Raw genomic sequence first — 11,174 nt, 5'->3', positions numbered from 1 at the left:
AATCTGGAACCCCTGCACTCTGTCATATTGATGTCGGCTTGATTGACAGGGCCAGAGCTACTGAAGGTAATGGAGCTAGGACTGTCAATCACGGTGACAAAAAAATACGCCCTATAGATTCCAGATAAAAGAAAAAAGAAAATGTGGGCATCTACAACTAGATTGTGTATCAAGATACGGAGATGTTGTATAATTGTTTAACTCACAAAACAGATTATTTCAAACACACTAACAGAGTCTCACAACCATTTCAACAAAAGAACATTTTATTGCTAAATTTAAATTGCACAACATTGCAACCCTCATCACCAAATCAAGCCAAGCATCTCAAAACATTTTATAATACACCTTCCAACAATTATTTTAAATATATGGCTAAATGAACTAATGTCAACGACACCTTTATTTGTGTAGCAATGTTATTATCTGCATCAATCCTAAAAGAGTGTAAAAAAAAAAAGTAAAAAAAAAAAGTTTAAAGCTATTTTAATGATCACAGACCTGTATGGTAAAATGTAACTATTTACATTCCTGAACTAAAAGGCTCTTTGGCAAGAGGACTAATAGGGCCTTATGGTTGTATTAGGGTAATGTTTGGTTAATAAACTCTCTTTCCCAGTGGTGACAGGTCCTTTGCACAAGCCCTCTGGTCACAAGTGCCCATGCTAAGAGTATTAGATACAACACATTCTGTTCTGTTTTTCATGTTCCTCACAACTAATCTCAGCAGGTCTTACCAGCCAATGGGAACTGTATCATTATATAAGGTGCTGCTATTTTTTTTTATAGAATAACCAGAAGTGAAACTAAGTGGTATTAATATCATATTTTTACATGAAATACATTGTAAAGCACAGGGAATAATGGAGTGACACATGCAGACATTGCTGTATCAAACAGAATATTTCCTGCATGTTCCTAGGGACAATCCCTCTTCCTCCAGATTCCAGAGCCGTGTGCTGTGAGGGCTGCAGAGTCTGTATCATCATTCACTGTCGGACTATACTCTTCTTACTGCTTTGGAAAGGCGAAATCCCAGGCTGTGTCCTGGGCACATTTCCACATGGCTCTCATGAGGCGAGTAAATCCCATGTCTTTTGGCTTCTCCAGTCCCCTCATCAAACGCTGCTTCATAATAGCGATGAACTCCTTATTACTCAGCTCTCCGTTCCCTGTCACAAAATATTAGAGAAAGATCATTTCATGTTACAGAAGGACAGGCTAGATCCTGATGGCCCATATTTCATTATATAACCATAAGATCTACGGTCACCACCCAAAGACTGCACATAAACCTGATGAAAGCTAGGTTAGATATTTCACATTAAACAGACTTTTCATGAAAGTCATTACAGTCATTCAGATACATAATAAAAAACATTCTACATAATCTATGTAAAGTCAAGCAGAATACATTTGTAATTATGCACCCACAAAGTATGCACCTGAAAACAGTGTAATCTGACTATGTACTGTAGTGTGGATTTAATACAGTCGCTATGTCCACATGTAGTATGCATCTGAAAACAGTGTAATGTGACTATCTACTGTAGTGTGGATTTAATACAATCACCAGCTCCACACATGTAATGCATCTCAAATAATTACTGTGTAAATACTATAAAGCTGTTCAGTATGTATGGGGCCAGTTTACAATGCAGCAGTACAGTATTTATTAGAATACACTTATAAACAGTTGTAGGGTATGCATCAGAAATTTGGTAAAGGCAAGATCTCATGGGGATGCAAATACAGTGCAGTATTTAAGTTATATTAATACAAATATTATAGTGATATTATATTCACTTGCTCTTGTTGCTAGTCATATGGCAACCCTGCGTAAACACTGCGGGGACTATGCAGCAAGCCCCATACAGCGGTGTTTGTTAGTGGTACATGGTCAGCAGGGCTATAGACAATCTGCAGTAACCAGCATGGAATATGTCAGACAGGGCCGCTGATGGGATCACCTGCTCCCTCCCCCACGCCTGGGGTTAGCACATGCGCTGAGATGACCCTTTGGCACTTTACAGTACACAGGTGGAAGTGACATCACTGCACATGTGCCGGTCCCCCATACCCTGCACTTGTTCTGATACCTGTTTTATTATCCGTAGAGCAGGGACTCAGAACTTAAGGTGGCAGATCGCCTGCATCAAAAAAGCTCACCTGCCCTTTAAGCACATCACCCTCCTGAGATATTTACTGTGTCCTGCTGACTCCGATGCCAAATTCACTCCTGACAATGTGTAGAGCAGAGCAAGGTCTTCCAAAGCTTGTTACAACCCTAACTTTCCACTGCAGCTCTGCTCAGAGATGTAAGGTAGAGAAGGCGAAGCTTTGCCCTTCTAAGATAACTATCCAAGTGGCATGTGCAGTGGTCGAAGTGGGGGTGAATACGTGGCATGTCATATTGACACCTCCTACCGCCTTTATTGTAAAGCTATCAAATTCAATTCACTTACATTCCCATTACATTTTTCACATGGCCACTTCTAAATGTCCACTCTGACCGCTGGGCATGTGCTGCAAAATGGCAGCAGTCCAGCTTGTGCCAGAAACCCACTATTGTGCAATATAGATCTCCTCTATACTGTATATAGCTTGTCCCCTAATACTAAAATATGTTAGTTTTAAAGATACCATTAAAATAGCTTTATGGGGGTACTTGTGGAGCGGAACAAGACACACTACCCAACGCATCAAACATACGCTCCTGGTGGACAGACAGATGCATCTGCGCATAAAAAAAAAAAAAGTGTTTCGTCATACTTTGATTCTTATATGACTCTGACAAACTGATAAGATTTAGAAATTAGTTTTTATGTAAGAACTGAACCTTTGGAAAAAGGTAAAATAAGAGGATATAGGCTTCTATGTCTGACAGAGTCCTTTGTATTCTAGATGTTTTTGTGCATTTATTGGACTGCAGATTGTTGCTGTCTGAATGGGGGTGGTCTGCCTTGAATTTACCCACATTTATGTATAATTAGCCAACAACTAGTAGCTAGAAGTCTGAAATATTATGTACCATTAAATTGGAAAAAAATAAAACTCTGTACATCCTTGAGTAAAATAATCCGTCTCAGGGCATTAACTGTAGAGTGAATAATGGTAGCTCCTACAGGGTGTATTTACGAACATAGGTGCAAGCATTCACAGTGCAGAAGCCCAGTCAGCAATTCATAAAGAGATAAACAACAAAAAATAAAATAAAAACAAATAACAAACAAAAAGCTCAGAATATACAGTAACCAGATATTGCCAACAGGTGCCAAAGAAGTAATTGGACCCAGATAAAGTGTGAATCTAAGCTATGAAGTCTCTCCATAAAACAAGCCTGAACACTTATTGCGCTAATTGGATTATAGTAATAGAATCCTATTATTCAGCACAACACACTGCTCAAAAAAATTACAGAATGGTTTATTTACTATACAAGAAAGAGGAGTATTACTTTGTAGAGAAGCTTTGTCTGCTCAGTAAGAGAGATAACAACTCACAGGAGGCAGCAAAATCTATACTGCAGTATTTAGCAATCAACTGAAAGTGGCAAAAGAACATAGGAACACAATGTACTCTTCCCAAACACATTCTCTGTGTGTATCTGTGTACAGTGCACTGCAGACATTCATTCCTCAGTGTGTATCTTTGTACAGTGCACTGCAGACATTCATTTCTCAGTGTGTATCTTTGTACAGTGCACTGCAGACATTCATTCCTCAGTGTGTATCTGTGTACAGTGCACTGCAGACATTCATTCCTGTGTGTGTATCTGTGTACAGTGCACTGCAGACATTCATTCCTGTGTGTGTATCTGTGTACAGTGCGCTGCAGACATTCATTCCTCAGTGTGTATCTGTGTACAGTGCACTGCAGACATTCATTCCTGTGTGGGTATCTGTGTACAGTGCACTGCAGACATTCATTCCTGTGTGTGTATCTGTGTACAGTGCGCTGCAGACATTCATTCCTCTGTGCGTATCTGTGCACAATGCGCTGCAGACATTGATTCCTCAGTGCGTATCTGTGTACAGTGCACTGCAGGCATTCATTCATCTGTGCGTATCTGTGTACAGTGCACTGCAGACATTCATTTCTCTGTGTGTATCTGTGTACAGTGCACTGCAGGCATTCATTCATCTGTGCGTATCTGTGTACAGTGCACTGCAGACATTCATTTCTCTGTGTGTATCTGTGTTCAGTGCACTGCAGACATTAATTTTTCAGTGTGTATCTGTGTACAGTGCGCTGCAGACATTCATTCCTGTGTGTATCTGTACAACACATTGCAGCTATATTCCTGGCATTAGACAGGTTCAATAAAATGATTAGGTTTATTTGATAACATCCAATTTCCCCAACCTAACTATTTCTAGACAACTACCTGTCTTATAATTGCATACACAGATAGCTCCATAAAAATTCATACATTTCAAATGATATTCTTCTAGGAGCAAGTACAGAACATCCAACAATCATAATAAAAATCTACTGAAAAGAAAAGCTGTAAAGTACATATACTGCTAACAGATGCTGATGAACTTATTATTGGACCCACATTAAATTTGAATGTAATGATGTTCCAAGGTTCATGCGATAAAATGAGCCCTCAGTTCTTATATTACGCTAACAGTGGATACCAGAGTAATAGCACATTGTTATTCAGCACCACACATTGGTCGGCAACAGTGACTGAATGGTTTACAAAGGCTGGGTATACACTGCAAAAACTTTCAACCAATTTGTTATCACTAATGATTTTAGAAACGGCTGAAGTTCCAATCAGTCTGCCGATTCGTGTGTACACACTAAACACGATTTATCTTCAGATCTGTGCTCTTCATCTGGTCCAAGAGCAGTGTAATCAGTCATTCTTGTCACACTGATTATAACGCACAAAATAAACTTTTGACTTTTCCACAATGTTATTATAAATTCTGCAACGAAATATTCAGTCTCAGAACGAATGGACGAATTAATCCACTTGCAGCACTCTCAACATTTAACAATACAGACACAGCGACAGGTTCCTGCTCTCTCTCTGGGCAGACAGCCGTGTGAGTGCATACACAGTGCAGGATTGGAAGGTGGCTGGAACGAGATTTTTAAACAGAACGAGCAACCAAATGAAACAACGACAGGTACTTTGGAACGACATTCGTTCATCACGTAAGTATACACACTAATGCAATATTGGGTCAAACGGTCGTTTATCGGGTGTTTGGCCCAATAATGGCCTGAAAAACCTTCAGTGTGTACCGAGCCTTACTAAAGGTTACTTTATAGAGAAGCTTTGTCTTAAGCAAGACAGCAGCTTCAGTCCATTACATAGCCCATGCAGTTTTGTAAGCACGACTTAAAAGTGTATGTCATGCACATGTGATATTTACCCTCATTATATCTTACTTTTGCCTAGACAGAGCATAGTAATTATGGGATAGTACACATTTCTGTCACCTCTGTGCAAGTTTAGGTCATTCTGCCAGGCTAAAAAATCCTGCAAAAAAACCCTTGTATTTGGATCAGAGACACAGTCTGGTATATTGCTGTGCCTATCCTGCAAAGGTGAGGAACAAGCCTCATCCGCCTGTCATCCCAATGCTAAATGGCACGAGTAGTCCTGTAAGAACAGAAGCACGGTCTAGAAATAAACGTTTGTAACGTCACTTGCGGGATTTTTGGACTTCTCTGCTGCTTTACAAATGAGCTCCAGTATCAGTCAATTAATGATGATATAAGAATTAATGCCACCTAAACTGGCAGCAATGCAGATAAAGAACGCATTAAAATACAAGTGTGTACAGGATACTCTGGGCACCGAGACAGAAATACTACAGATGTATAGAAAATAATTGTAATGTTCATATGAAACAAACAATGGGTTACAATCACTCATAAGAAGGAATAATACGGCTAGAACAAATACATATTCTTTTTTTATACTAATGTATCTATGCATGTATATTTTTTCTAAGCCAGGAATAAAACACACACTGCACCAGTCGTAATAGAGCAGGAAGGAGTAAGAATGGCTTCTTCTGGCAGTTAGGAGGCCCTTCTGTGGATGAACCATTAAACAAATCACACTGTTCTGCTTCCTCGACATGACTGATGCGCAACCCACGGCCTGCGGGCATCAGTGGTAGCGAGACCCGGCCATTTGTCACTGGCTATTCTGACAGCCAATCAGAATGAATGAATTTGTTGTAACTCTACTATGGAGCTTCATCTCGAAAGTAAGAATTAAAATCTCATCTCGTGTGGCTAAGTTTTTCTGCAAAGTAATATGCACAAGATATGTGCTACAGGGAAGGAGGGAGATGACAGACGTTACTTCAGAGGTGAGGGGTGTTTCTACAGGGTTTTCCTCTTTTCCTGTCGTATATTTTAAAAAATTTTCTCAAGATTTACTGTGGCCCCTTCAAAGGACTATGATCTCTTGTGCATTCCTGCCATACAGGTGCTGACTTGTACCTAAACGTACCTAGCTGAATTATGTATAAGATTATATTTTTAAAGGTATTACTATTTGAATTTCTACATCTTATTTATAATGCCTGATTGATTCTCAGCCAAACAAGAGATTTTGCTTATATTAAACAGATATTTTGAGCAGTAATTCATCATATTCTTTATTAAAGCGCATTCTTGCAAGCTATTTATTCAATTAATGGAGATGAATTATATTAAGTATTTCCTGTATCTAGAAAAAGCAGTTTACTGGGAATACATATGTCAGATTGCATTCAGTTCTTTAGTAATACCTTCTGAAACAGCCGATCTTTAAGAGCCTAAAACCACAGCTTTTTTTTTCTTTTTAAAAAATGTCTTATTTTAATTATTGTAGATTTGTAAGGCACCACAGTGCTCCTCAGCGCCGTTCAGTAGGGAAGACAAGGACATACGTAAAACAAGACCAGACAAGGCAGACAAAATGAATGGAGACATGAAAACAAAGGTAATGGAGGACCCTGCTTATTAGAGAGCTTACATTCTAAAGGAAGAGGGCACAGCTGAAACAAGTGGAGCAAGAGTGGCTCAGAGTGGAGATTGGGATAGTTGTGAGGGTGCATTAGTATGAATAGTGTTATCGAGGATAAGGTCACCTCTAAAAAAGAGATGGGTTTTCAAAGAGCATCTAAAGATTTGAAGGCTGTGGGAAAGTCGGATTGAGCGTGGTAGGGAATTCCATAAGTGGGGAGCAGCACGGGAGAAGTCTTGTAGGCGAGAGTTAGAGGTGGTTATCAGAGATGAGACAAGGCGCAGATCAGAGGTAGATCCAAGAGGACAGGAGGGAGAATATTTTGATATGAGATTTGAGATGTATGCAGGAGTGTTGTTGTTGAGGGCTTTGTAGGTAAGGGTAAGTAATGTGAATTTGATTCGGGGGGACACAGTGAGTCAGTGTAGGGATTTGCAAAGTGGTGCATCAGATGTGGAGCGGTGAGAGAGGAAGATCAGTCTGACAGCAGCAGTTAGGATGGATTGAAGTGTGAATATATAGGTGTCAGGAATGCCAGATAGCAGGAGGATGCAATAGTCAAGATGGGAGATGATGAAAGAATGGATAAGAGTTTTGGTAGCATGTTGAGTAAGACAAGGGTGTATTCTGGCAATGTTTTTAAGGTGGAGTCGACAGGACTGGGAGAGAGTCTGGATGTAAGGAATAAAGCAGATGGCAGGACTCAAGATTGACACCAAGGCAGCGAGCTTGGGAGACTGTGGAAATTGTGGTGTTATTGACAGTGAGGGAGATTTGAGGGCAGTTGGTGACTCCGGCAGGAGGTAAGATTATAAACTCTGCTTTAGACATGTTGAGCTTTAGGTAGCGTTGGGACATCCATGTGGAGATAGCAGAAAGACAGTTGGTTACACGACATAGTATAGAAGGAGAGAGGTCAGGGGAAAGAGATAAAGATTTGGGTGTCATGAGCGTAGAGATGGTATTGGAGGCTGAATGAGCAAATTAGTACTCCAAGAGAAGAGGTGTACAATGAAAAAAGTAAAGGGACAAGAACAGAGCCTTTTGGGACCCCAACAGATAGTGGGAGTGTAGGAGAGGAGAGGATGTGCCAGACGTAGAAACACTAAAGGAGCGGTTCGATATGTAGGAAGTGAACCAGGAAAGGACTGTGTCACGAAGGCCAATGGAGTGAAGAGTGTGTAGGAGAAGAGGGTGATCAACAGTATCAAAAGCAGCAGAGAGGTCTAGGAGAGTGAGTATGGATAAATTATCATTACATTTTGCAGTAAGTAGATCATTGGTCACTTTTGTGAGAGCAGTTTCAGTGGAATGTTGGAGGCGGAAGCCTGATTGCAGAGAGCCGAGAATGGAATGAAAGGGGAGAAATTGAGACAGGCGTTTGTACACTAATCGCTCAAGTAGTATGGAGGCAAAGGGGAGTTGAGAAATAGGACAGTAGTTGGAGAGAGAGAGGCTGGATTGAGAGATGGTTTCTTTAGAAAAGGTGAGATGAGCACATGTTTAAAGGAGGATGGAAATGTGCCAGTGGAGAGAGACAGGCTGAAGAGGTGAGTTAGAGGTGGGCATGTAGTGGAGGAGAGGGAGCGGAGTAGTTAGGAGGGAATAGGATCGAGTGGATAGGTTGTAGGGTGAGATGATAAGATGAGTGCAGAGACTTCGTCTTCAGTTACTGGAGATAATGAATTAAGGATGGATTGGGGAGTGTAGGTAAAAGTGGGTAGAGTGAGTGGAATTTGGCATGAGGAAATATCTTGTCGAATGGTGTCAATTTTGTCTTTGAAATAGGTGGCAAAATCATGAGCAGTGAGGGAGGAAGGAGGAGGTGGTGCAGGTGGGCAGAGAAGTGAGCTGAAGGTGGCAAAGAGACGATGTGGGTTAGAAGACTGGGTGGATAATAGAGATTTGAAGAATGTTTGTTTGGCAACTGAAAGGTCAGTGCTGTAAGATGAAAGGATGAATTTATAGTGGAGAAAATCGGGATAGGAACGAGATTTCCTCCAGTGGTGCTCTGCAGTGCGGGAGCACTTTTGCAGGTAGCAGGTCTGTTTGTTGTGCCATGGCTGGGGTGGGGTTTGGATTGTTGGAGATTATATGTAATAGCTGGAGCTGCAATGTCTAGGGCTGAAGTGAGTGTTTTGTTATAGAAAGAGGCAGCCTGATTAGGACAGGACAATGCAGTCATTGGAGAAAATAGTTGTTTATTTTTCACTGCATTAGCCGAAGGGAACAGTTTTTGATATGAGAGGTCCGTTGATTCTATATCGGTCAAACAGGATTAACCATGCAAAATAGAAAAAATATATTTCTGCAGTTTTTCTTAGTACCATGAGCCCTCATAGATGCATGTATTGAGGATGTGTTAGTCAATTTTTCTTTTTTTTTTGTATTTTGGAGGGCCCATCCAATCCTCTCTAGACATGCGCGCACTCCTCACCCTACTAATTAAGATGCTTGTGAGGAAACAGTAAGCCATTCATTCTCTATTATGCTCTTGAGTTAGTGGATATAAAGTCAACAAACAAACAACCTTGTAGTGTAGGGTTTATTATAATTGTCATTTTAGAGAACTAATACTTTTATGTATTTATTAGTATAGACTAGTTTGCAGTTGTGTTAGGACATAAATAATACTGATATATTTGGATGTATGCTACTAAAAGGTGTATATATTAGTTACATAGTAAGTAGAGAGATGCACATGTTCAAAATGTTCCCCTTGTTCTGCAGTTGGCCGTGAAATTTTCACATTTCACCGATAGTATTTTGCCTTAAGTGTGTCGAAGTCCTACCCCAGCTGCACCACACAGCAGAATGAATCAACTGTTGCCCCAACTCAGAGTACAACTACAGGGTGGAATAGCATTAAGCAGAAGGGTAAAGGGAAAGGTGCTCACAGACGTACCACCGTAAGGTCGCATCTCTGTGAAACTATTTACTGGGCACAAAACTATTTCTGTTAGAATTTCCCTTATCTCCGCTATTAAGGATAAAAAAAAAGACACAGGTCCATCAAGTTCAACCTTTCATAAATTCTTATGATGTAGATCGAAAAAAATGCAAAACATGAGCCAAAGTGTGAGAGGTAATAAAACGATCTATTCCTGACCCCAAAACCCAGCAAGTTGGATAAATTCCCTGGATCACCCCATAATGTCCTCTACAAGTTATAGCTACAAATACTATTTCTTTTAAGAAAGTCATCCAATCAGTTTTTAAATACTGTTAGTGAATATGCCAAAACACACCTCATTTGGTAAGAGATTCCTCATGTACACTACATCTCAATAAGGCTAGGTACACACAGGGCCGGATTAACCCGAGGTCTAACTGGGCTATAGCCCAGGGGCCTCGGGCATCCAGGGGGCCCTTCAAACTCCTCAGCAGCATTATTAATCGGTCGGGGGCGGGGGCGCCCCCAGCCCGATCAATGCTGCTGAGTACTGTCAGTGCAGTCCTCCGTCCCGTCTCGCGAGAGTTCATGAACTCTCGCGAGATCTCCTCAGTAAGGAGCTTACAGCGCGCCGGGACGGAGGACTGCACTGACAGGTAAGTGCTTGGGGGGGTCCTCGCGGGGGGCGGCGGATGGCTCACATTGGGGGTCTCGCGGGGAATGGAGGGCCCCTTAGCCCAGGGGCCTCCATTCCCTTAATCCGGCCCTGGGTACACACTACAGTGTTTTCAGTCAATTACCAGGTCAATGGGACGATAAACGTCTAATTGGCCCAATTTCACAGTAGTGTGTACCCTGGCATTCCAGGGTACACACTACTGTGAAATTGAACAAGTATCCTTTCAAAGCACATGAAATCATTGAACTAGATTTTCAAACTGACTAGAAAATCTTTTTCAGCAATGGAATGATATTGTTCCAATCCTGCAGTGTGTATGGACTAACGATCAGGATCTCCATAGGGTTTACAGAGTCATGATCTTTTCAGCCAATGGTTATGACGGATGAAGAGCACAGATCTGAGGCTAACTCTTGTAAAGCGCGTATAGTGTGTACACATGAATGATCGGGACTTTATCACTCGTTGGTAATATCATTATAGATAACCCATCAGGAGAAAGTTTCTGTAGTGTGTACCTAGCCTAAAGCAATGGTCTGAACCCTAGGTAGATAAACACTTCAAGTTACTGATTATGTGGTAATAAAATATGACTTCCTGGGAAAACTGGAACATAT

General features: G+C 41.0%; 1 protein-coding gene across 2 annotated transcripts in view; it reads right to left on the bottom strand.

Moving 5' to 3' along the window:
* Positions 1-248: 248 nt before the first annotated feature.
* MICU1 (mitochondrial calcium uptake 1) overlaps positions 249-11,174 on the bottom strand; it is a 168,009-nt gene continuing 157,083 nt past the window's right edge. For both annotated transcript variants that reach the window (XM_075216581.1, XM_075216582.1), the window contains exon 12: positions 249-1,172. In XM_075216581.1, the coding sequence (XP_075072682.1) occupies positions 1,012-1,172 (161 nt within the window). In that variant the 3' untranslated portion in view covers positions 249-1,011. The remainder of the gene's footprint in view (positions 1,173-11,174) is intronic.

The sequence above is a fragment of the Mixophyes fleayi genome, chromosome 6, assembly GCF_038048845.1.
Source record: "Mixophyes fleayi isolate aMixFle1 chromosome 6, aMixFle1.hap1, whole genome shotgun sequence".
In the NCBI taxonomy this organism is placed as follows: Eukaryota; Metazoa; Chordata; class Amphibia; order Anura; family Limnodynastidae; genus Mixophyes; species Mixophyes fleayi.
This window is presented reverse-complemented; position numbering and strand designations above follow the sequence as displayed.